General features: G+C 40.7%; 1 protein-coding gene across 1 annotated transcript in view; it reads left to right on the top strand.

Annotated features, from left to right (window-relative positions):
- The first annotated feature begins 4,626 nt into the window (after nt 1-4,626).
- Nucleotides 4,627-25,938, top strand: part of vps53 (VPS53 subunit of GARP complex) — a 36,992-nt gene continuing 15,680 nt past the window's right edge. Inside the window, exons 1-7 of the mRNA XM_060943969.1 lie at nt 4,627-4,778; nt 5,338-5,418; nt 12,877-12,926; nt 13,043-13,109; nt 22,675-22,761; nt 23,066-23,181; nt 23,315-23,434. Of these exons, the coding sequence (XP_060799952.1) occupies nt 4,692-4,778; nt 5,338-5,418; nt 12,877-12,926; nt 13,043-13,109; nt 22,675-22,761; nt 23,066-23,181; nt 23,315-23,434 (608 nt within the window). The 5' untranslated portion in view covers nt 4,627-4,691. The remainder of the gene's footprint in view (nt 4,779-5,337; nt 5,419-12,876; nt 12,927-13,042; nt 13,110-22,674; nt 22,762-23,065; nt 23,182-23,314; nt 23,435-25,938) is intronic.

The raw sequence follows: 25,938 nt of genomic DNA, 5'->3' as shown, positions 1-25,938 counted from the left end.
GTTGTGATTGGCTTCACCTTATTGTGACCCTTAATGGATAAGTGCTATAGAAAATGGATGGATAGAAGGTTACTAGGTTAAAGTTCATACCTTCAGCCTTTGCATTAACGAATGGGATTTATTTCAAGTTGTAAAATTAAGCTAAGAAATTTGACATCATAATGCTTTGATCCTGCTGGGAGTATTTTTCAGCCATATTAACACTTTTTTCGGTCTTAAATATTGACTTATCGTACTTTTATTTTTATTTTGTTGACTATATAATTTTTAACCCCACTTGTTATTGTATACTCTAACTTTTGTACCCATGTTGATCATGTAACTCCTTTTGGACCACAATGGAAATAAGTGCTTGCACTTTATTGTGTTATCTATTTATTTTATATTATTGTATCAGGGGTGGCACGGTGGTGTAGTGGTTAGCGCTGTTGCCTCACAGCAAGAAGGTCTGGGTTCGAGCCCTGTGGCCGGCGAGGGCCTTTCTGTGCGGAGTTTGCATGTTCTCCCCGTGTCCGCGTGGGTTTCCTCCGGGTGCTCCGGTTTCCCCCACAGTCCAAAGACATGCAGGTTAGGTTAACTGGTGACTCTAAATTGACCGTAGGTGTGAATGTGAGTGTGAATGGTTGTCTGTGTCTATGTGTCAGCCCTGTGATGACCTGGCGACTTGTCCAGGGTGTACCCCGCCTTTCCCCCGTAGTCAGCTGGGATAGGCTCCAGCTTGCCTGCGACCCTGTAGAACAGGATAAAGCGGCTAAAGATAATGAGATGAGATTATTGTATCATTTTTATATAATGTCATTTGAATAATGAATAAATCAGTACAATACAATACCATGTTTTCGTAGTAATTTTGGAAAGCTTGATGATTAAGGGTTTCATAAATCAGTACAGTATGTATGAAGAAACACAATGAGCCAATAAGAGACTATAACTGCAGTTCCTTTATGGAGAATGGCACTGTCAGGCCTTTCTTTTGTTTATGATAACAATCATGCTCCTATGTATGGAGAAGGACTGTGAATGTCCCGTGATTGCCTCTCAGTATGGCACAACTGCTTCACACTGACTAAATGTAATGTAATGCAACATGAGTTACTTCAAGTCAAGAAGTCAAGAAGCCTTTATTTGTCATGTGCACTCAAATACAGACTTAAGCACACAGTGAAATTCCTAGTCTGCATTTAACCAGAGGTGGACAAAGCACCCAACTTCATTACTTAAGTCAAAGTACAGATCCCACTGGTCAAATGTTACTCCGATACAAGTGAAAGTTGTCCAGTCAAATTTTTACTTAAGTTAAAGTACTGAAGTACTTACTTTTAAAAATACTTAAGTATTAAAGGCACATTTTCTGTCAACACATTGTTGTATTATTGTCACGACGCTTATAATCATGTAATCATGTTAAAGCAAAAATAGCAAAGATTACTGCAATTTTGGGGAAATCAAGACACATTCTGGACTATAAATCACTACATACTCTGTATAATGCACTCATACTTCCATATCTGAGCTACTGTGTGGAGATATGGGGTAATACCTACAAATCTAACCTGCAGCCGTTATGCACATTACAAAAAAGAGCAATAAGAATTGTCAATAATACAGGATATCTTGAGCATACAAATGCATTATTCGTAAAAGCACACACTCTGAAATTCACGGATCTGGTTAAACACAAGACTGCACAAATTATGTATAAAGCAAGACATAACCTTCTTCCGGGTGAGGTACAAAATACGTTTATGGAAAGGCAGGGTGGGTATAACCTGAGAGGGGAAATGAATTTTAAGAGAGTAAATGTTAGAACAACTCTGAAAAGTATGTGCATAACAGTCTGTGGGGTGAAATTGTGGAATGGTCTGGAAAATGAACTCAAAAATAGCACCAACATAAAACTGTTTAAAAAATTATATAAAAACATGTTAATAAAAATATATGAGAATGAGGACAGGCAGACTATATAGGTGATGATGAAATTGAGAGTAAGTCTGTGACTGGTCTTCTTGTATTTAGTGTATAGTTATAGGTATGTACTGTATATATGTATTGTATGTGTGTATATATGCATAAGTATCTGTATATATGATTTGATTTGGTCGATATTATACCATGTCGGTATATTTTGGTATGTTGGTATGTTTTCTTTTTTGTTTATTGCTTTTGTTTTCTTTTGTATATATAGTTTATTATGGTGGAAAGTGACATTTGATTAGCGGTGGTATAGAGGGTTAGGATTGGATAAGTTATTACTTCTTCCTAATCCTTTCTGAACATTGTTATGTTATTGCCTTGTGGCTACTCTATTCTGTTTGTTTATGATGATGTTTTGATTATTGTATTTTTTATTTAAATTTTTATTTTTATATCTTTCTTCTTTATTGTTCAGAATAAAGTAATCAATCAATCAATAAAAAAAAAAAAACCTCATGCCACTGAAGCGACCGACTGGATTATTTTGTGAATTCACAAAATGAACACATGCTGTGCCATCATGGTGGTTTAATGTTAAGCTATCTAGTCAGTGAAACTCCACCTGACATGCTAGCAAACTCTTTTCAAACTAAAAATCATATTGGGTAGCTGACGCTCCTAAAAAAGAAAGATTTCTACATTCTGTTTATTTGGCAAGATTATGCTAAAACATATTTCTGAAAGGACTTCAGATAAGTTAACGATATTCATGTTAGCGTAACTCCGTTTTTACACGCTAACAGTGTCCAAGTTAACTAGCTATGTGTTAACGTTAGCCGTGAACAAGGTGATGGCAACTTGGCGGGCAAACCCATAGAAAGTCATTTGACTAACCAGACTGCACAGCTATTGCAACGTTATCGCTAGCTCTAAAAGCACAGACAACTTCATTGCAAGCTTTCTCTTGGAATAAAACATTTACAGACCTCAATATGGTTCTGCAGGTTGGGCGGCGAGTTTTTGTAGGCCGTGAAGTGGTTTGTTTTAGACGAACAAAGCAAACATTTAAAACGAAACAACTCTTTATTCCTTTCAGAAAACTGAAACATGGGTTCTAGGTATAGCCATGGGTACGTCCTTCCATTCTGCCATCAGCTGAACGTGTTCAAATAATGCTGCTGAGAAATCACTGAACTTGATTTTATACAGTCTATGGACGTGACGTGATCCTAGTGATTACTTATACAGTAGGCTGTCTCAGTGTCACCTGCGAAAAAACAATCACATTTTAGAAAAGAAAAGAAAAAAACGGGCGGCACGGTGGTGTAGTGGTTAGCGCTGTCGCCTCACAGCAAGAAGGTCCTGGGTTCGAGCCCCGGGGCCGGCGAGGGCCTTTCTGTGTGGAGTTTGCATGTTCTCCCCGTGTCCGCGTGGGTTTCCTCCGGGTGCTCCGGTTTCCCCCACAGTCCAAAGACATGCAGGTTAGGTTAACTGGTGACTCTAAATTGACCGTAGGTGTGAATGTGAGTGTGAATGGTTGTCTGTGTCTATGTGTCAGCCCTGTGATGACCTGGCGACTTGTCCAGGGTGTACCCCGCCTTTCACCCGTAGTCAGCTGGGATAGGCTCCAGCTTGCCTGCGACCCTGTAGAAGGATAAAGCGGCTAGAGATAATGAGATGAGATGAGATGAGATGAAAAGAAAAAAACATCCACTTTCAAAGCTGCTTCATAGCAACGAGTAACGAGGACCTTGATAGAAATGTAGTGGAGTAAAAAGTACTATATTTGTCTTTCAAATGTAGTGAAGTTAAAGTAATAAGTTTCCCCCAAATAAATACTTAAGCAAAGTACAGATACTCAAAAAGTGTACTTAAGTACTGTCCTCAAGTAAATGTACTTCGTTACTGTCCACCTCTGCATTTAACCCATCTGAAGCAGTGAACACACACATGCGCACACACAAGTGAGCAATGAGCACGTGTGCGCGCACACACACACAGAGCAGTGGGCAGCTATGCTATAGTGTCCGGGGAGCAGTTTTGGGTTAGGTGCCTTGCTCAAGGGCACTTCAGCCCAACCTCAGGCCATGGCTGCCTCATGGATGTTAACCTAACCGCGTGTCTTTGAATGTCTTTTAACGTTTAAGTGTTTAAAAAGCAATGCCCTACTAAATGGTTTTCAATGAAGAGGTCAAACTAAATGGTGGTTTTGCTTTTCAGTATGTAATGCTTTCTCCAGGGCGGCATGGTGGTATAGTGGTTAGCACTGTTGCCTCACAGCAAGAAGGTCCTGGGTTCGAGCCCCGTGGCCGGCGAGGGCCTTTCTATGCGGAGTTTGCATGTTCTCCCCGTGTCCGTGTGGGTTTCCTCCGGGTGCTCCGGTTTCCCCCACAGTCCAAAGACATGCAGGTTAGGTTAACTGGTGGCTCTAAATTGACCGTAGGTGTGAATGTGAGTGTGAATGGTTGTCTGTGTCTATGTGTCAGCCCTGTGATGACCTGGCGACTTGTCCAGGGTGTACCCCGCCTTTCGCCCGTAGTCAGCTGGGATAGGCTCCAGCTTGTCTGCGACCCTGTAGAACAGGATAAAGCGGCTGGAGATAATGAGATGAGATGAGATGAGATGAGACGAGATGAGATGTTTTCTCCATGAAAGGTGAAAGGCAGCTTTGTGACTCCACTCCTGTGGGTGGCGGTAATGAGTCCTGAGCTGGAGGGAGCAGGACTCCAGCATCATCACAGAGCTCCAGCTAACTGTCACCCGGCTGTTGTGATACAATGATGGAAGATGAAGAATTAGAATTTGTGGAGGATTTGGACGCAATTTTACACCTAACTCCTGAAGTGCAGCTGGCCATCGAACAGGTACATAGTTGTGTTTCACAGTGGTTCTGTTTGTGTCATAGTTACTCCATTCTCCCTGGCTAGGCTAAGCTAAGCTAAGCGTTACTCCACTGATTGCAAAAGGTTTACCAACTAGCTAGCTTCTATATCGCTGTCATTTTATCCATTATATTGAGCAACAATTTTGACAAAGTGCCGAGGAAATAAACGAATAAATACATTATAAATACGTTAGTTGGATAAGTGTCCTAGCTGTAATCGTTCATTCTTGCTAGCTATTTAGCTAGCTTAGCTATAAGACTGACTAGCTAGCTAGCTAGTTTGATATATTACTCGTATATATTTTATTTGGCTAAATAAAGACAGAAATGACTGGCATTCACTTTCGCACCTATAAACACACAGAGCTGTATAAAGACTGCTTTAAAAAAGACAAGAGAAATATAATTTTCTAGACCCAACTTTATTTAATGCTACAAGTTGGATTCATCAGTAAGACTCCTCACTGTAGGGTGGTCTCTCACATGTAACCTGAATTATTTTATTTTATTTCCCCCCCATGCCTTCTCTTTATTTGAAGGTGTTTCCCAGTCAGGACCCTCTGGATCGAGCTGATTTCAATGCAGTTGAATACATTAACACTTTGTTTCCAACTGAGCAGGTGAGTCCTGTGATAGTCTCTATCTGAATGTGCTAGGTCTGAAAGCTTGTATTTAAAAAAAAAAAGTGGATATAGGAATACTTTAGGAAGAATTTAAGACAAAATTAAAATACAGTTCTTTATTTTGGGGTAAAATTGTTCATAAGAACTGAGGTAAAGTAACATACTTTGAGAAGCATCTGAGTTTTTCTGTCCCAGTGGCTCAGTACTGGTAGCTATACGGTAGCTATACTATATGAAACCCTAGTGCGACCCCACTTTTACCCTGTCCACACTAGGGATTTTCTACCGATACGATACTACTTTCGTACCACAACACCTGTCCACTCTAGCAACTATACCGGTACTGTAGCGGTATAACTGTATCGGTACGAAACCCACAAATGTATGGGTTTCGTACCGGTACAGTATCGGTACTGTAGCGCTTCGCTGTAGTGTGGACAGATGAAGCGGCTCTGTATCGATACAAATATAATGTAAAAACGAAACGACCGTGGAGCTACATGGAGCAGGGAAAGGGGGAGGAAGAATTATTGAATTATTTGAATTATTTCTTGTCTTATTTAATGAAGGTTGTAATAGAAATAGCCTACATTTGGCTTAAGCTGGATGAGACAGAGACATAATTTTATAGCCATTTGTTAAACAGCTGACAGGGAACATAATTAACCGTTCCGGGAGCGAAAATTTTTTGTTCTAACCGGTTCGGGAACGTCTATTTAATGGTGGAACCCAAAACCGGAAACGTTAAAATTCCGTTTCTGTTCGGAATGAACCAATAGGAAAAAAATTCTGGTTCAAAGCCCTGCTTCCATGGCAGGAAAAAAAACTACATTTTGCTGCCTATGTAGTCCCCTATTTATACAAATAGGAGTCATTCAGGATTCAGCCATGTTTTTGCTTGGCGTTAGCAAGTTAGATGTTTTTAGCTTTCTCCTGAAATGTTTTCTTTTATTTCTTCTTCCTCAGGGGAGTAAAACTCGCTTTCGTTGTGAACACTTGTTATCGCTATCCATGCTGTAAAATTAATGCTATTTTGAATCCTCATTCACGGCTGTAATGCAAATGGCTTCCTCCTCGGTATACAAGTGCACTTCCATGGCAGGAAAAAAAACTACATTTTGCCGCCTATGTAGTCCCCTATTTATACAAATAGGAGTCATTCAGGATTCAGCCATGTTTTTGCTCGGCATTAGCAAGTTAGGTTTTTAGCTTTCTCCTGAAATGTTTTCTTTCATTTCTTCTTCCTCAGGGTAGTAAAACTCGCTTTCGCTGTGAACACTGTCGTTATCGCTATCCATGCTGTAAAATTAATGCTATTCTCCTGAGAAATGCTGGCAAAAATTTACAAGATTTTTGATAATCTTTTAAATAAATCTTATTAAAAAAAAGATAAATGTTGAGAAAAAAATGCTACTATGTTTGTTGTTGTGAACGAGCGAGTCGCCAGAGGTCCGTAACCAGGGTCCGTAGATACAGACCCGCTCGCCAGCCAATCAGAGTGCAGGATTTGGACTGCGAAAAAAATAATATGGATTATCAAGATAAGACCTGTAGCTTTTAGTCTATGTCACTTAGAAGTCAGGAGGTCCAGGGCTGATTTACTAGACGTTTACAGGATTACGCACAGCATTGATAAGTTGGACCCAGATTACTACTTTGAACTCAAACAAGGGGACTGATTGAGAACGAGGCCATAGCAAGAGCATAATTAAGCAGAGGCATAATTTGATGCTTAGGAGGTATTGTTTTCTCCCAACGAGTTGTTACCCACTGGACTACTCTGTCTGAAGAAGCAGTGAATGCCAATACATTAAAGTGCATATTCTGGACCAATTTCGTTTTTTTTAAATATGAAAGTATGTCTCTTTACACACTCATCCAGAAGGGTAATTTTGCACAAGGCCATCTGTCTACAGCAGAAAAAAATAAAATAACAAAACGCGTCTGGAAAAATCCCAAGGGAGTCTGGAGCCAGATTCGTGACGTTACCTGCGGAAGCGCCAGCAGGCTGCGCGAGCTTTGCACGGTTTCAGTGCACAGCCTGTGTAGACCAAGCGCTCCCATTTCTCTCTCATTGTCCGGTCTTTTTGAAAACGATGAGTACTAATCCCATCAAGATTGGTGTTGCTACACCCTCCTACGATACATCTGTTAACCATTTTAATAATTGCGTGATAACGTTGAAGAAATTTGCAGAAAACCACCAGGTCGTTTTCTCATAAACAAACCAGCGCTGACGTAGGATTCAGAGGGAGGCGTCCCACACGCGACGTCACGAAAATCAATGTTTGCTGGGAAATCCAAATGCCAAGTTTTTTCAGAGGCGGACCAATTCGCCTCAAATGGCTTGATTTCAACTGAACTTTTCTGGTATTGCGCAAGGTAAAAAAATTGCGCAAAATGTTACAGATATTTGACCAAAGTTTAATATAAAATAGGAGAATTACATTGATCTTGTTCCTGAATTTACCCCTGATATGCACTTTAAATTAATTTAAAAACCATACTGACCCAATTCTGAAGTGTGTGTGTGGGGGGGGCTAACCATAAGTCAGAGAAGACTTCCTGGCCCTGTGACACAGTCCACCGATGACTACGTGTACTTTACGTGATCATCGGTGGTTTCAAGGTAAATAGGTATATTTTTTTAACTTGCGTTGCCTGGTAAAAGTTTTTGGACACCTGTGGTTTCTTTCTTAAGCCCATTTCACATATGAAACTTATTGTATGAGGTAAAGCAACATGGGATAGGTGATAAATTTTCATTCCCATTCAGTCTTCCATAACGGTAAAGTAACAGGTGTCATGTATTCCCACCTGACTCTATTTAACGAAGCGAGAACCTCTGCAAGATGTTTAAAACGTGTCAGACTGGACATGATGTATAATTCGTTCCAGTTTCCAGTCATATTTGCCAAGGTTTTCTTTCCTTGTTTTGAATTTGCTACTGGCTGCTTTACATTGAGCGAGTATGAGTATTCCAATTATCTTGGTGCCAGTAGTTCCATCACAATATTGCTGTGTTGTCATGGATATCACACCACCAGCATTGTCATGACTGGTTACAACGTGTTAATCCAATGGTTCAAATTCCCACTGGAGCCATGGCAAAAAATGATCATTAACGTTACTAGGGCACCAGGGGATAGCTTAAAGTTTCGACTTTACCGTTTTGCTCCAATTCCCACTCAAAACCATTACAACATAATGGCGATAAATAAAGTGTTCGATATGAATGGGATATCTTGTTTCATTAAAAATTAATCACTACTACTGCCACAGACAGGTAAACAAACTATACAGAATGCCATGGTTTGTGGACACCTGACAATCACACCCATATATGGTTCTTCCCTAAATTGTTGCCACAAAGTAGGAAGCACACAGTTGTACTGGATGTATTTATATGCTGTAACATTACAATTTACCTTCACTGGAACTCCAAAGTCTAAATATTTTCCAGCATAACAATACCACTGTGCGTAAAGACATAGTTTGCCAAGATTGGAGTGTAACAACTTAAGTGGCCTCCACAGAGCCTTAAAGTGCATATCATGGGTAAATTCAGGAGCAAGATCAATGTAATTCTCCTATTTTATATTAAACTTTGGTCAAATATCTGTAACATTTTGCATTCTCTGCAATTTTTTACCTTGCGCAATACCAGAAAAATTCAGTTGAAATCAAGCCATTTGAGGCGAATTGGTCCACCTTTGAAAAAAACTTTGCATTTGAATTTCCCGGCAAACATTGATTTTCGTGACGTCATCTGCAGGACGCCTCCCTCTGAATCCTACGTCAGCGCTGGTTTGTTTATGAGAAAACGACCTGGTGGTTTTCTGCAAATTTCTTCAACGTTATCACGTAATTATTAAAATGGTTAACAGATGTAGGAGGGTATAGCAACACCAATCTTGATGGGATTAGTACTCATCGTTTCCCAAAAGACCGGACAATGAGAGAGAAATGGGAGCGCTTGGTCTACACAGGCTGTGCACTGAAACCGTGCAAAGCTCGCACAGCCTGCTGGCGCTTCCGCAGGTAACGTCACGAATCTGGCTCCAGATTCCCTTGGGATTTTTCCAGACACGTTTTATTTTATTTTTTTCTGCTGTAGACAGATGACCTTGTGCAAAATTGCCCTTCTGGATGAGTGTGTAAACCAGACCTGGGCATTTTACGGCCCGCGGGCCGCATCCGGCTCTTTGGTTCATTCTGACTGGCCCGCGTAAGGTTAATGAGAAATTACAAAATAAACATATTTTCTAATTTTACCTCATGCATGGACTGAATGTGCATTGCTTTTATTTTGAAGTTGTGTTCAACAAAAACGCAATGCGCGAGACATGAACATGACATGAAATCCCACGAAACCTAATCCCGCGATTACTACTTCCGTAATTTGTCCAAACCAACCACAAACTTGTACGTCATCCTTCAAACGGTCCAGCCAATCACATAGTGTGACGTCACCAGCAGGTGCTGGAGCCCGAGCCGATCTGTAGATCTGATACCTACACCGAATCGACGTTGTTGCAAGCAGGTCACAAGAAGACTTTAGCCCCCAAAATGTCCGCAAAAAGAAGAAAGGTAGATGCCAAATGCAGGGCTTTCAATAAAACATGGACTGCTAAGTATTAGCTCTGCCTACATATGTGAACAAACATTTTCAGTGATGAAGTTTAACAAATCCAGGTATAGATCCTCTCTCACCAATGATCATCTGTCTGCTGTGCTTCGCATCTCCACCTCAGACATTCAACCTGACTCTGATGCACTCGTTAAAGCCCAACAGAGACTAGATCTCTCTCGCTGAACAAATAAAAAACTGAAAAACACCAAATGAGGTGATTAGACTACAAATGTGGACATCATTATTATAATATGATGTATCTTGCTTGATATTTGGAGTAGAAAGACAATATTATGATGTCTTTATTGTGTTTTGGGGTGAATGTGACTGAAAAAAAATGGTACAAACGTTCACATTTTGTTAACCATTGTTTTGGGAAATTTGATTGAATAAATGACCTTTTTTGTAAGGCAACCTCGTTTTTTCCATACTCTTACCAGTCTTAGCAGCTTGTAAAAACAATGTTATTTATTGCTTTATATAAAGAAATACAATTAATATTATGCCGAATTTAGTTCAGCCTTTTGGTCCAGCCCTCCACAAAATTTTCTGTTTCTCATGTGGCCCCATGGAAAAAATAATTGCCCACCCCTGGTGTAAAGGGACATACTTTCATTTAAAAAAAAAAAACGAAATTGGTCCAGAATATGCACTTTAACCTCAGTCCCACTGAACGCCTTTGGGATGAACTGAATGCTTATTCTGCCCCAGTTCTTGTCACTTGACATAAGTGACCTCACTAATGCTCTTGTGGCTAAATGAGTACAAATCCCCACAGCCAAGCTCCAAAATCTAGTGGAGGTTATAATAACAACAAAGGGGGACTAAATCTGGAATGGGATGTTCAACAAGAACAGACAGGTGTAATGTTGGGTGTCCACAAACTTTTGCCCATATAGTGTAGATGAAAGACCCGAAGTGCAAAGACTGCAAAGTGATTAAATGAAAACACAGTATATGAAAAGGACAGCTACTGTGTATGTCCTTCCAAGGCCTTACAATATACAGCTGGATTCAAGATCATTATCATCAGCATTATTATTACAAGATCATTAAAGTGTAAATAGGATATTTTTTAGCATTTTTTTTTGCCCTTTGTTTATATTTTAATGTTTCTAGCTGTTTAATGCTTGTAACTTAAGATGTGTCTTTATCTTAAGAAATTATTATTTAATATATGAAGATACTAATGGCGGCACGGTGGTGTAGTGGTTAGCGCTGTCGCTTCACAGCAAGAAGGTCCTGGGTTCGAGCCCCGGGGTCGGCGAGGGCCTTTCTGTGTGGAGTTTGCATGTTCTCCCCGTGTCCGCGTGGGTTTCCTCCGGGTGCTCCGGTTTCCCCCACAGTCCAAAGACATGCAGGTTAGGTTAACTGGTGACTCTAAATTGACCGTAGGTGTGAATGTGAGTGTGAATGGTTGTCTGTGTCTATGTGTCAGCCCTGTGATGACCTGGCGACTTGTCCAGGATGTACCCCGCCTTTCGCCCGTAGTCAGCTGGGATAGGCTCCAGCTTGCCTGCGACCCTGTAGAAGGATAAAGCGGCTAGAGATAATGAGATGAGAAGATACTAATAGAGTAGCCAGCTATTTCAAGTTGTTTCAATGTAACGTGATGCAGTGTGAGTCAGTATTATGCAAGCTTTTGGCTGTGAAGCAGTTAGTAAATACACATTTTATTAGACTTTATTAGCCTTTGTATTTTGATCAACATGATATCCCAAATTGTACATTATCATACATTTATTCTATCCACATTCACTGGATATGAGCATTTGCATGCTCTGATTGGCTACTCTACTACTAGGATATCAGCTCATATACCGTGAGTAGAGAAAAACAAAATGGCGGCGCATGTTGCTGAACCAACCAAGGACAAAATTAAAAACTCTACTTGAAAACAAAACCCCGAAATACAAAAAAACCCAACAAAATATGGAATAAAGGTGTTTGATGGTAAGAACTAATCCCCCCCCCCCCCCCCCCCCCCCCCCAAGAATTATCGCATTTTTCACAAATTGCTACTGTCATTTCGCTGGCTTGTTTACATTCTAAGTGGAAATGATTTTGTCGGATTTTTCTATAAAGGTTTTTATTTATCGAATTTGCAAAAAATAAAGATGCTCCATTTCTCAAAATCCAGTGAATGTGGATAGAATAAAACAGTTATTCCACTCAATCTCATCGTACATCGCTTATAGCCAAGTCTGTGCTATGCGTCTTGTTGGCTGTCAGCTCATGTACGACTCGATTTCGTGGAATAACTGTTAATTGTAGTATGTTTTCTTGCAACAAAAAAACAACAAAATAAAACTTAAATTCTCCTTGACATTTGATCACTCAGACTAATTTCGTAGAGAGTGGTGAGTCTCTCAAGTTTACCAACATGGGAGGGAGTTAGTTAGTTTTAGGAAGTCATGGGACTTAATTGGGATTGACATGCAGAGAGGAGTAGAACGCAAGAGAAATACTTTGTGCGAAAGGAAATGATTAACATTCCTAAATAAGAGTATAATTGTGATAAAAAAGACTTGCATGTGTTCTGTTGGACTTACTGATACAGAAACATGTGTATTGATTTAGTTGTAATGGTCTACTAGCTTTTGTTCAAGACATGTTTTAATTTTGGGGTATTGATTTGTATATGAGAATTACACCTCTAGTTACTACCCCCCCATATTTATTTATTTTTGGCCACTAGGTTGTGCTCTCACACTGTGCCCTTTTTTCAAGGGCCGTGCTTAATGAGACTTTGGGGAAGGCTAATGTTAATTTCATTAGTGACTTTTAGTGAGTTATGTTCTAAATTTTATCTTCCTTTTTAGTCACTGGCAAATATCGATGAAGTGGTGAACAAGATTCGCCTGAAAATCAGGTGAGCGTTTCATTTTACATGTAAAATGATTACAGTGCTTGATACTGATCTAGCGTACTACTCTTTGTGATTTGCTCACTGGTGCCTTTACTGATTTGTGCTTTTTCTTTCACCAGACGGCTAGATGACAACATCAGGACAGTGGTGAGGGGACAAACTAACGTGGGGCAGGATGGCAGGCAGGTGGGTGTCTCATGTCCCCATAACATCAACTCAGTCCCCTGTGAGAAAGATTTGCACATAAATCTTTCTCGCAATGAAAACTAAATGACGGACTTGTCGATTTGTACTTTCAGCTCTTTCATATGAGAGAGTTGATGGAAAGCGGCCTTGCCAGAGAGCATTTGTGTGAGATGATGGATTGTTGTTGGGAGAGAAGTAAGATGAATTGGAGTAGCAGAGAACTGCTAGTGGAGCTTGCTCGAGGCCTACAGCATGAATACAGAAAACTGCTTTAGTTTGTAGTGTTGGATGTGAAACCAGATCCTGGGGAGCTGCTGTCAAGAGTCTTCTGTCTGCTCACACACATCTCATAACCCGTGTTTGACTCTCTCCTTTTTTTTTTTTTTGCCAGATATCAGATATTCTATATCGGCCAGTTCTTCTCCAGTGACATTTAGTAATTAGTTCTGTTCCCTGTTTTCATCAAAGCTAGAATTAGTCAGAGCTGCTGCGTTCCCAGCCTCAACACTCTCTCTCTGTCTCTCTCTCTGGACTAGAAAGCACATTTCTTTCAAATTCCCCTGTTTTTTAGCTATGCTGACATTCCACATTGTGGTTTGGTGTCCTGCTGCTTCTTGGAGCTGGTGGAAAACCCTGATTCAACACAGATCCGTGCTCAATCAGAGCAGCAGGCAGAGGTGAAATGTGACACCTAATTGTGAGGTACGGTATGAGCCGGTGCAAGCGAAGACTGAGAGGGGCCTGGTGGTCGTCCCATAACCAGCTCGCTCTGAGATGTGGAAAGTCAAGGTTTGGAGTCTCAGGCCCGGTATCCCTCTGAGATGTTTCCACCGAGTAAAAGGAAAATCCCTTCTGCAGATGGAAATGCTGGATTACAGATGTAGAGGTCGGGGGCTGATGGAGGAGAGATGGAAAACACACCGGCTTGTTCTTTGTTTAGTCTGAGAAGTATTTATCATTAGGGTGGAGACGCGCGCTTCTGAATCGCAGTCTCAGGGGCCTGCATGATGATAATTCTAGCTGTGTGGAAGTGGTGGGAAAACATGTGTCTTTTAAAGTGTTGAAAAGATCGTTCTCCATCGTTTTGCAGGAGGGGTTGAAGGTGCAAGTCCCTGAGTGTTCATGTTGAGTTGGAGGTCATGGCTAGATAAGCAGTGACTCCAGTGTCGTACCGCAGTCACCTCACAGATGTTTGGTCTGTTTAAATGCCATCTTGGAGGGAGGAAAAAAATAGATGGTGTTGCCTGCTTGCTGAGTGGGCTCATTCTTTGGAAGTTATGGGCAGCTGTGCGCCCCAGGAGAAAGCTGATTCACTAAATGCCTTGTTTTGAAGAAATACCACGTTTACCCTTTATTCATTTCTGTGAAAGGCTACATGCCTCTCTTTTCTTGGTTAATAACTGGATTCATTGTCCTCACACATTTTTTGACACTGTTTGCTCAACACCTTTGTAGTTCTGGTCCACCCACTACAATAAGCATCGTTTGCTAGTTATATTCAAGTTTGATATTTTCCAAAATAGAAACGAGTTTTGTAATAATGTGAAATGTACATAACATTTGAATAGAGCACAAAAAAAATCACCAAAATACCAACGCATTTGTTGGCAGTTATCACTGCCACTGGTCACTCCCATTGGTTCCCTGTTGTCTAGCCCAGGCAAAACTGTGATGTATATTATTTCCTTTGATGCAGTTTGAAATTCCATATAAAAAGCTTGCCGTATTGTGTTCCCAGATGGGGTTGGGGGTAGGAGCTTCAGATGAGGATTTTATGGCTGTCACAGAGCGAGTTGGGATCAGGATGTCTCGTTTAGTTTCTGGCATGTGGATCTGCTTATTAGGAATGCTGAAGAGCGACCCCAAAAAAAAAAAAAAAAAAAAAAAAAAAAAAAATATATATATATATATATATATGCAGAAACTGTAAAGCTTGTGTGGTGGGTTTTTATTTTTTTTGAACACCCAGCCCTGTCTTTCTCTTTTTTTTAAAGTCTTTTAGATATTGGTTAGAGTACGTACTTGCTTACTTTTCTATGAGAATAAAGGCCAGACTGGTCTAATTCTTTTTACTGATTTTAGTTTTAGGTCAGTCCATATGAAATCAGCGGAGGCCTCCTGACTGACCAGCTCTGATTTGCTTCATACTTTCACAAACTACTGTTATTCCCAGTAAACACCAGACAAAATTTCAGGCTTGTATCTTTTATTAGTTTTTGAGATATTGGGGCTTTAAAAATGAGGCGTGACACTGATTTACTGTAAAAATGAGTGGTACAGAAAAAGATGCTAAGTTCAATGTCATTACCTTTGCTAGATGCGTGAAATTTTCCGGAGTTGTTCTAAGGTACTAGATGTCTTTAACTACTATAAAAGAAGATCCACAGTTGCATATTTGTCAGTTTATAGCTTGCTGAAAACTGCAATAAATAAATAAATATTCTTTTTTAAATATTTGTATATGTAAATACTTTTAATTTATCTAGAAGTTTTCTCTATTTTATATTCTCTGTTTATCCTGTAATGATGATGCTGGAATTTTAATTTCCCTGAGGGAACCCCCCCCAAAGGGATCAATAAAGATCTAATCTAATCTAAATAAATAAATTCTCGTTTGTGCTTTTGGAGCAGTTTTGACCCTCTGTATTTCCACATTGAAGCACATCAGATCTTTCAAATTTTGGTATTTATTTATCATGTTATAGTACTATTTTGACGACTAAGTATTTTGCCAAAAGAAATACAATTTTCTGATTTACGAGGCATTAAAAATGAAGAAAATCATTTCATGCCTATATTTCAAATGCATATTGCTCATGTATGACAAGGTCTACTATAAAAATAATCATACCACTGGAAAGAGCATGTCTTCATTAATATATTCACAAAATATGAAGATGGTCTCTTGAACCAAACTATATTTATTAAGGTATCAAATACACCACGTTTTACTACATATGCTCCAATTAATACATAAAACCTGTAAATTGACATTCATATAGATTTTTAATATTGGGCTATTATTAGCGGGAATCCTCTACAAGTAATGAATCAAACTTCTGTGAAATCAACAGTCTCCCTTGCAGATACAGTTCCTGGTAAATATGTTGTGTGTTTGTATGACCAACAATGGTGGATGGGTAACGTACGTGCAACATCAGACGAGGAACAAGATGTGCAAGTAATATTCATGCATCCTCATGGTCCCTGTAAGACTTGCATTTGGCCCAGGAGGGAGGATATCTGTTGGGTCCCTCTTATACATATCCTGAAGATTATTGATGCTCCACTTACATCAACTGGCAGACAATATAAACTTCCATCTGATGTTGAAAAGCAAATCAATACATAGTTCGATCTCTTCACCTAGACAGTATGTGTTTGAAGTTTTGCTTGTCCTGACACTGTAGTTTGTTTAAATTGTAGAACTGGGTGTGGTAAAACTTGCAGAATAAAGATAAGCTGAATATTTGGATGTAAAATACAAATATTAGTTCTCTGATACAATTTTGTGATTGTATTTTTAAGTACAGTGGTTCTGTATTTTGCATTTCTGTTTGTGGTGAAACATGGCGTATTTGATACCTTAAAGTGCATATTCTGGACCAATTTCGTTTTTTTTTAAAAATATATATGAAAGTATGTCTCTTTACACACTCATCCAGAAGGGTAATTTTGCACAAGGCCATCTGTCTACAGCAGAAAAAATAAAATAAAACGCGTCTGGAAAAATCCCAAGGGAGTCTGGAGCCAGATTCGTGACGTCACCTGCGGAAGCACCAGCAGGCTGCGCGAGCTTTGCACGGTTTCAGTGCACAGCCTGTGTAGACCAAGCGCTCCCATTTCTCTCTCATTGTCCGGTCTTTTGGGAAACGATGAGTACTAATCCCATCAAGATTGGTGTTGCTACACCCTCCTACGATACATCTGTTAACCATTTTAATAATTACGCGATAACATTGAAGAAATTTGCAGAAAACCACCAGGTCGTTTTCTCATAAACAAACCAGCGCTGACATAAGATTCAGAGGGAGGCGTCCCGCAGATGACGTCACGAAAATCAATATTTCCCGGGAAATCCAAATGTCAAGTTTTTTCAGAGGCAGACAAATTTGCCTCAAATGGCTTGATTTCAACTGAATTTTTCTGGCATTGCGCAAGGTAAAAAAATTGCACAAAATGCAAAATGTGACAGATATTTGACCAAAGTTTAATATAAAATAGAAGAATTACATTGATCTTGCTCCTGAATTTACCTGGGATATGCACTTTTAATAAATATAGTTTGGTTCAAGATACCAACTTCATATTTTCTGAATATACTAATGAAGATATGCTCTTTCCAGTGGTGTAATTTTTTTATGGTAGACATGAGCAATGTGCATTTGAAATATAGGCGTGACATTTTTTCATTTTTAATGCCTCATAAATCAGAATTGTATTTCTTTTAGAAAAATACTTAGGTCACCAGGGCGGCACGGTGGTGTAGTGGTTAGTGCTGTCGCCTCACAGCAAGAAGGTCCGGGTTCGAGCCCCGGGGCCGGCGAGGGCCTTTCTGTGTGGAGTTTGCATGTTCTCCCCGTGTCCGCGTGGGTTTCCTCCGGGTGCTCCAGTTTCCCCCACAGTCCAAAGACATGCAGGTTAGGTTAACTGGTGACTCTAAATTGAGCGTAGGTGTGAATGTGAGTGTGAATGGTTGTCTGTGTCTATGTGTCAGCCCTGTGATGACCTGGCGACTTGTCCAGGGTGTACCCCGCCTTTCGCCCGTAGTCAGCTGGGATAGGCTCCAGCTTGCCTGCGACCCTGTAGAAGGATAAAGCGTCTAGAGATGATATGAGACTTAGGTCACCAAAATAGCACTATAACATGAGAAATAAATACCAAAATTTGAAAGATCTGATGTGCTTCAATGTGGAAATACAGTTTTCAGCAAGCTATAAACTGACAAATATATGCAACCATGGATCTTCTTTTATAGTGGTTAAAGACATCTAGTACCTAAGAACAACTTCTAAAAATTTCATGCATCTAGCATGAATAGTTCAAAAGTAATTATTTATTGAACTTAGCATCTTTTTCTGTACCATTCGTTTTTACAGTAAAATCAGGATCACACCCATTTTTAAAGCCCCAATATCTCAAGAATTAATAAAGATATAAGGCTGAAATTTTATCTGGTGTTTACTGAGAACAACAGCATTAGTTTGTGAAAGTATGAAACAAATTAGAGATGGTCAGGAAAATTTTCTGAAATCTGGTGATTTGAGGTGGATTTACCCTTTTACGGAACAAATTCCAATGACCAATAAAATCATTTATCATTTTAAAGAGTTAGATAAAGCCTACTGTTGAATGACGGTTTTGCTTGTTGATTAAAACCCAAACAGCGGAAACTGTTGATTCTTATGATGCGTGTTTTCATGTGTGATTCCTGAGTGAGGACACTGATGCCCCTTTTCCACCAAAGCAGTTCCAGGGCTGGTTCGGGGCCAGTGCTTAGTTTGGAACCGGGTTTTCTGTTTCCACTGACAAAGAACTGGCTCTGGGGCCAGAAAAACTGGTTCCAGGCTAGCACCAGCTCTTTGCTGGGCCAGAGGAAAGAACCGCTTACGTCAGCGGGGGGGGAGGCGGAGTTGTTAAGACCAACGTTAGCTCATAACAAAGGCTAACATAACCATCTCACATTCAGTGTAAGAGTCAAAACATTAGGTTATTACCTGTCTCCTAGAACATAATCGCCGTCCACTCAAAACCTGTCCATCAACACAAACATATTGGATCTGCCGTTTTCTGATCCCAATGAAGCACCGTAAAGCCAGAAGCAGCAGCTGTACACACGCGAAGTCATCCATTATTGTTGCTTCTTCTTCTCCGTGGTGTTGTTGCTTCAATGTTCGTGCCAAGGTTTATGCAAACGCAGCGACGTAACTGATGTATACAGTGACGTAATGACATGGCTCCCCTTAGCACCCCGAGCTATGGAAAAGCAAACTGGTTCTCAGCTGGCTCGCAAGTTGAACAAGTTGTGAACCAGCACCAGCACTGGCTCCAAACCAGCCCTGGAACTGATTTGGTGGAAAAGGGGTTGAGAAGAAGGGCTGTGGAAACGCCTGTCTTTTGTAGACTAATTATTTCAAGTTCCTGAGCAGTTCACGTAGGCTGAAAACGTTGGCACAAAAACAGTTGAAACCATTTATCAGTGACCTGAAATAATGTATTCACAACCCCGATTCCAAAAAAGTTGGGACAAAGTACAAATTGTAAATAAAAACAGAATGCAATGATGTGGAAGTTTCGAAATTCCATATTTTATTCAGAATAGAACATAGATGACATATCAAATGTTTAAACTGAGAAAATGTATCATTTAAAGAGAAAAATTAGGTGATTTTTTTAAATTTCATGACAACAACACATCTCAAAAAAGTTGGGACAAGGCCATGTTTACCACTGTGAGACATCCCCTTTTCTCTTTACAACAGTCTGTAAACGTCTGGGGACTGAGGAGACAAGTTGCTCAAGTTTAGGGATAGGAATGTTAACCCATTCTTGTCTAATGTAGGATTCTAGTTGCTCAACTGTCTTAGGTCTTTTTTGTCGTATCTTCCGTTTTATGATGCGCCAAATGTTTTCTATGGGTGAAAGATCTGGACTGCAGGCTGGCCAGTTCAGTACCCGGACCCTTCTTCTACGCAGCCATGATGCTGTAATTGATGCAGTATGTGGTTTGGCATTGTCATGTTGGAAAATGCAAGGTCTTCCCTGAAAGAGACGTCGTCTGGATGGGAGCATATGTTGGTCTAGAACCTGGATATACCTTTCAGCATTGATGGTGTCTTTCCAGATGTGTAAGCTGCCCATGCCACACGCACTAATGCAACCCCATACCATCAGAGATGCAGGCTTCTGAACTGAGCGCCGATAACAACTCGGGTCGTTCTTCTCCTCTTTAGTCCGAATGATTAGTCCCTGATTTCCATAAAGAACTTCACATTTTGATTCGTCTGACCACAGAACAGTTTTCCACTTTGCCACAGTCCATTTTAAATGAGCCTTGGCCCAGAGAAGACATCTGCGCTTCTGGATCATGTTTAGATACGGCTGCTTCTTTGAACTATAGAGTTTTAGCTGGCAACGGCGGATGGCACGGTGAATTGTGTTCACAGATAATGTTCTCTGGAAATATTCCTGAGCCCATTTTGTGATTTCCAATACAGAAGCATGCCTGTATGTGATGCAGTGCCGTCTAAGGGCCCGAAGATCACGGGCACCCAGTATGGTTTTCCGGCCTTGACCCTTACGCACAGAGATTCTTCCAGATTCTCTGAATCTTTTGATGATATTATGCACTGTAGATGATGATATGTTCAAACTCTCTGCAATTTTACACTGTCAAACTCCTTTCTGATATTGCTCCACTATTTGTCAGCGCAGAATTAGGGGGATTGGTGATCCTCTTCCCATCTTTACTTCTGAGAGCCGCTGCCACTCCAAGATGCTCTTTTTATACCCAGTTATGTTAATGACCTATTGCCAATTGACCTAATGAGTTGCAATTTGGTCCTCCAGCTGTTCCTTTTTTGTACCTTTAACTTTTCCAGCCTCTTATTGCCCCTGTCCCAACTTTTTTGAGATGTGTTGCTGTCATGAAATTTCAAATGAGCCAATATTTGGCATGAAATTTCAAAATGTCTCATTTTCGACATTTGATATGTTGTCTATGTTCTATTGTGAATACAATATCAGTTTTTGAGATTTGTAAATTATTGCATTCCCTTTTTATTTACAATTTGTACTTTGTCCCAACTTTTTTGGAATCGAGGTTGTAGTTCATCGTTGATTTCTTTATGGCAGCTTGAATTAGCAAATTAATTGAACAACTAATGTAATGGTGTATGGTTGCATTCTCATTAGTCACTGCGAGCGTCACACAGATGTGTCAGAAATGCTGTTCTTGTAGTCCATGTTAAAGCTGATATTTTGCTGCATCACTGTGGAAGTATAGACATTGTGTTTTGCCGAAACCACACTTTCAGGAATTGCTATAGTTGTTAAAATTTCATTCGTATGCGAAAAAGACATTTATTTGCAAATGCACTGCATGATAATGAGTTAGATATAACGTGCATGTTTTATTTATGCTTTGCTTAACTCTGATTTTAGATAAATGAATAGTATGTATTATTTATACTTTTAGAACTGTTTGTGATAAAATTGATACATCAACGGACTCGTTTGAATTTAGAAGATAAACCGCTGCTTGGTTTTATCATTATACAAGGGCTTCTTTTCCTGTTGTTCTGTAACATTCTAAGTTTATGAATGCAATTTTCCGTATAAAACCTTTTAAAGAGAAGTTATTTGTGCGTTATCTGAAGTATTTGAACAACGCCGATATGTCTGTTGAACCCTATAATCACTCGATTTTATCAGCCAACAGTATATTGGTTCCGGATAAGGAAGGAAGGTACACTCCCAGCATTCAGACTCTGGAAAGAAATCATTTGAAATGGCTGACCCCTCCTCATCTCTCGATCTGCATATCTGCAGTGCTTAATGGTTTCTCAGTTATTCTCCGACATGGACTTTATCAGGCAGAACAGCCGAGGCATGGAGAAAGACAGCTGAGTTTAAAATCTCTACTGGGAAGTGTCCGGAAGGCCTTCAAATTGTTTTGAGCTATGTTACTCTTTTGAAAATGTTCTGTCAATTGCATGTGCGACAGAGTAAGGCTGTGTCCGCCTGTATTTTAAGGAGGATTTTAAAAGTGGTAAATTCCACGGGGCAGCTGGTGCCGGCTGTTAGCATTCCATCTGCCCGTGAGTGAAAGCCAGCCATCCTACTCCTGGTCAGCTTCACCCTGGCTCTGGCAAAATATACCAGCAGTGACTACCATTATTAAAAGCCAACAGGGCTGTGGTTACAGGACCTTGCGTAGTGCTGTGAAGCTTGGCACTGTGCATAACTGTCGGTATGGAGGTCAGCCCACTTCAGGGCTAGGATGGGCGCCTGGTCGATGCCAGTGGGTTAGGTGGGTGAACATGTGGCAGGCCTTAATGCAGCTGCTGTACACTAAGCCTGTTGGAATGTGAGGACAAACTGTGAGTGAGGATTTTTCATCAAGTCTTCCCATTTGGTTCTTATTTCTCAGCTTGCATGAGTGAAAGACAAATAATGCAGCAGAAGGAGGAGGAAAGCAGAGCAAAATGAGAATATTATCATCCTCCTCCTTATCATCTCTGTCTCTTCTTCAGACCTTTGACTGACCGAAGAAGACTCTGAAATCCTATTCACTAGAGATTGCTACTAGTGAAACAGTAAATTGCTTTGATGTGGTTTAAAAATTGAGTTTGCTGTCTAACATTTAATTTGCAATGGAAATGCATCGTTAAATAAAGGATCTGATGTGCATTAGCGTTTTCCCTTTACAGCTATTATTATGATGATGATGATGATGATGATGCAGCAAATGCCGTTGACAGCAGTGTGACTGCATTGAAACCATTATGGCACGTCCAAGAGTAATCGCAGATGCTGTGTGTCTGAACTTCTGCCTCTATTCCAGGCTCTGGAGGAGGCTCAGATAGCCATCCAGCAACTGTTTGGCAAAATCAAAGACATCAAGGACAAAGCCGAGAAATCGGAGCAAATGGTGAGTAAAAATAAGCTTTACAGACAGGAATCTGGTCTGGTCAAAATATATAATATGACTCCCAACACACACTGCTGCTGGCTAACTAGGCAGGAAATTGTGGTATCCTGCGGCTTTCTTATGCTGCAGCCTTTTTTAATCCGTGATTTATGCACTAGCCATCTGCATGTTAGCAGTGCTGAACAGGTCAGAGGAAGGGCAGGGTCTGGCTATCTGGACTATTGGGACAGGAGAACAATGGGGAGCCGCCTAGGTCTGGATGTGCTGGAACCATCAGCTCTGAGATGTTTGTTCCCTTGCCCAGGTAAAAGAGATCACACGGGACATCAAGCAGCTGGACCATGCAAAGCGTAACCTAACTACATCCATTACTACCCTTAATCACCTGCACATGCTAGCAGGAGGTGTGGACTCTTTGGAGTAAGTTGCTTCATTGTTTATTATCTACAGACCAGAGATAGAGGCACTGAACCATGTGCTGTTTGGTCAGTTATGTATAGGTTCAAAATGTGTTTTTTTTTTTAATTCCTTAATAGATCATGTTATCTTTCAGAGCCATGACACGCAAGAGGCAGTATGGGGAGGTGGCCAACTTGCTCCAGGGAGTGGTCAATGTGCTGGAGCACTTCCAAAAGTATATGGGCATCCCTCAGATCCGCCAACTATCCGAAAGGTGAGCACATCCTCACAGTCTGTTCTCCATCCCTTCTCGACCCATTTTAACCCTGTTGAAGACGGACCTAATGTTGCAAGCATGTTGCAATCTGACCTGAATTTAAAAAAGATGTTTAAATTACATTTTGGCATGCGCCGTGAACCATGACCTAACTGTAAACTCAGACAATCAGCGTGCTATCTGAATGCGCTAAAGGACAGGCAGTGTTTATACGACTAATTTTCTGGTGTAAGACCCAAAATTGAATGATGTTGAGGGTATGAGGTTCCTGTTTATGTTTACCACAGATGCAACGCAGGAAGGAAATCTGCTCCACTTGCTCTTTATTATTCCAGCGCTTTTTTTAGGCTCATTCTTCCAACAGTGGAACCTTGTCTCTGGCTGTGTGGTGTATCTCTCTCTCTCTCTCTCTCTCTCTCTCCTACAGGCTTTTTAATGAAGACTGTGAGGTCTTGATTCAGTCTCATTCGACATGTCACTAATACTCTGTGCTTCCCACGACTTATTTATACTGGGTAAACTGATAAGGCTGTTGTTTCATAAGTAAGGGGCAAGGAAGGGTGTTTTCGTGTGGAAATCTATTCCACAGAATGTTCCAGTGCCTTTATGTTTATCTGGAAAAGCTTGTAGCTTTGGTTGCCCATCCCTGCTCCTATAGTTATCCTTCCCCACCCCAGCAGTTGCTTCAGATAAATAGTAACCACATTTCCAGAAAAGTTGGGATATTTTCCAAAATGCAATAAAAACAAAAATATGTGATTTTATTAATTTGTGTGAACGTTTAACTGACAAAAGTACAAAGAAAATATCTCATCTCATCTCTCATCTTATTATCTCTAGCCGCTTTATCCTTCTACAGGGTCGCAGGCAAGCTGGAGCCTATCCCAGCTAACTACGGGCGAAAGGCGGGGTACACCCTGGACAAGTCGCCAGGTCATCACAGGGCTGACACATAGACACAGACAACCATTCACACTCACATTCACACCTACGGTCAATTTAGAGTCACCAGTTAACCTAACCTGCATGTCTTTGGACTGTGGGGGAAACCGGAGCACCCGGAGGAAACCCACGCGGACACGGGGAGAACATGCAAACTCCACACAGAAAGGCCCTCGCCGGCCACGGGGCTCGAACCCGGACCTTCTTGCTGTGAGGCGACAGCACTAACCACTACACCACCGTGCCGCCCACAGAAAATATTTTCGATAGTTTTACTGACGGACAACTGTATTTTGTAAATATAAACAAAGCTAGAATTTGATGCCTGCAACACACTCAAAAGTGTTGGGACAGAGGCAAAATAATACTGAAAAGTTTATAGGATATTCAAGCAACAACATTTTGGAAGATTCCATAATAAGCAGGTTAATCAGTAACATGATTGAGTAAAAAAAGGAGCAGCACCAAAGGCTCAGTCTTTGCAAGCATGGATGGGTCGTGGTTCGCTCCTTTGTGCTAAAATTCATAAGAGAATTGTTAATTCAAAAAGAACATTTCTCAACACAAGATTTTAGGTCTTTCAAAATCTACAGTGCATAATATTGTGAAAAGATTCAGGGAATTCCGAGACATCTCTGCATGTAAAGGGCAAGGTCAGAAACCACTGTTGAATGTGTGTGACCTTCGAGCCCTCAAACAGCACTGCCTGAGAAACCGTCATGCTAATGTAACAAATATAGCCACATGCGTTTGGGAGAACTTCGGAAAACCGTTGTCACTTAACACAGTCTGCCACTGCATCCAGAAAAGCAACCCGAAACTGTATTACACAAGGAGGAAGCCAGTCATCAATTCAGAAATGCTGCTGGTTTCTCTGGGCCCAAACTCATTTCAGATAGGCCGAAAAACAGTGGAAATGTGTGCTGTGGTCAGATGAGTTGCATTTGAGCTTGTTTTCAGGAAAACTGGGCATTGAGTTCTCAGTGCCAAAGGTGAACATCACCATCCAGTTTATCATCAGAGGAAGGTGCAAAAGCCAGCATCTGTGATGGTATGGGGGCATCAGTGCTCACGGCATGGGCGAGTTGCATGCATGTGAAGGTACCAGTGATGTAGAGACATGTATTGGGATTTTAGAGAGACGTATGTTGCCATCAAGGCAACGTCTCTTCCTAGAAAGCCCATGCTTATCATAGCAGAACAATGCCAGGCCTCATTCTGCACAGGCTACAATAGCGTGGCTTCGAAGACAGAGTGCGTGTGCTTGACTGGTCTGCTGTCAGTCCAGATCTGTCTCCTGTTGAGAATGTATGGCGCATCGTGTAGAGGGGAATCGGACGATGGCGACCACGGACTGTTGAGCAGCTGAAGTCTTGCACAAAGCAAGAATGGACAAAAATTCCAATTGCAAAACTGCAACAATTAGTATCCTCAGATCCAAGGCGATTAAAAAGTGTTATTAAAGGAAAGGTGATGTAACACTATGGTGGTAACGCCTCTGTCCCAACTTTTTTTTGAGGGTGTTGCAGGCATCAAATTCTAACTTAATTGTATTTTGT

Source organism: Neoarius graeffei, chromosome 17, assembly GCF_027579695.1.
Source record: "Neoarius graeffei isolate fNeoGra1 chromosome 17, fNeoGra1.pri, whole genome shotgun sequence".
NCBI lineage: Eukaryota > Metazoa > Chordata > Actinopteri > Siluriformes > Ariidae > Neoarius > Neoarius graeffei.
Note: the sequence above shows the minus strand (reverse complement) of the source record. Positions and strands in the feature narration are given on the sequence as shown.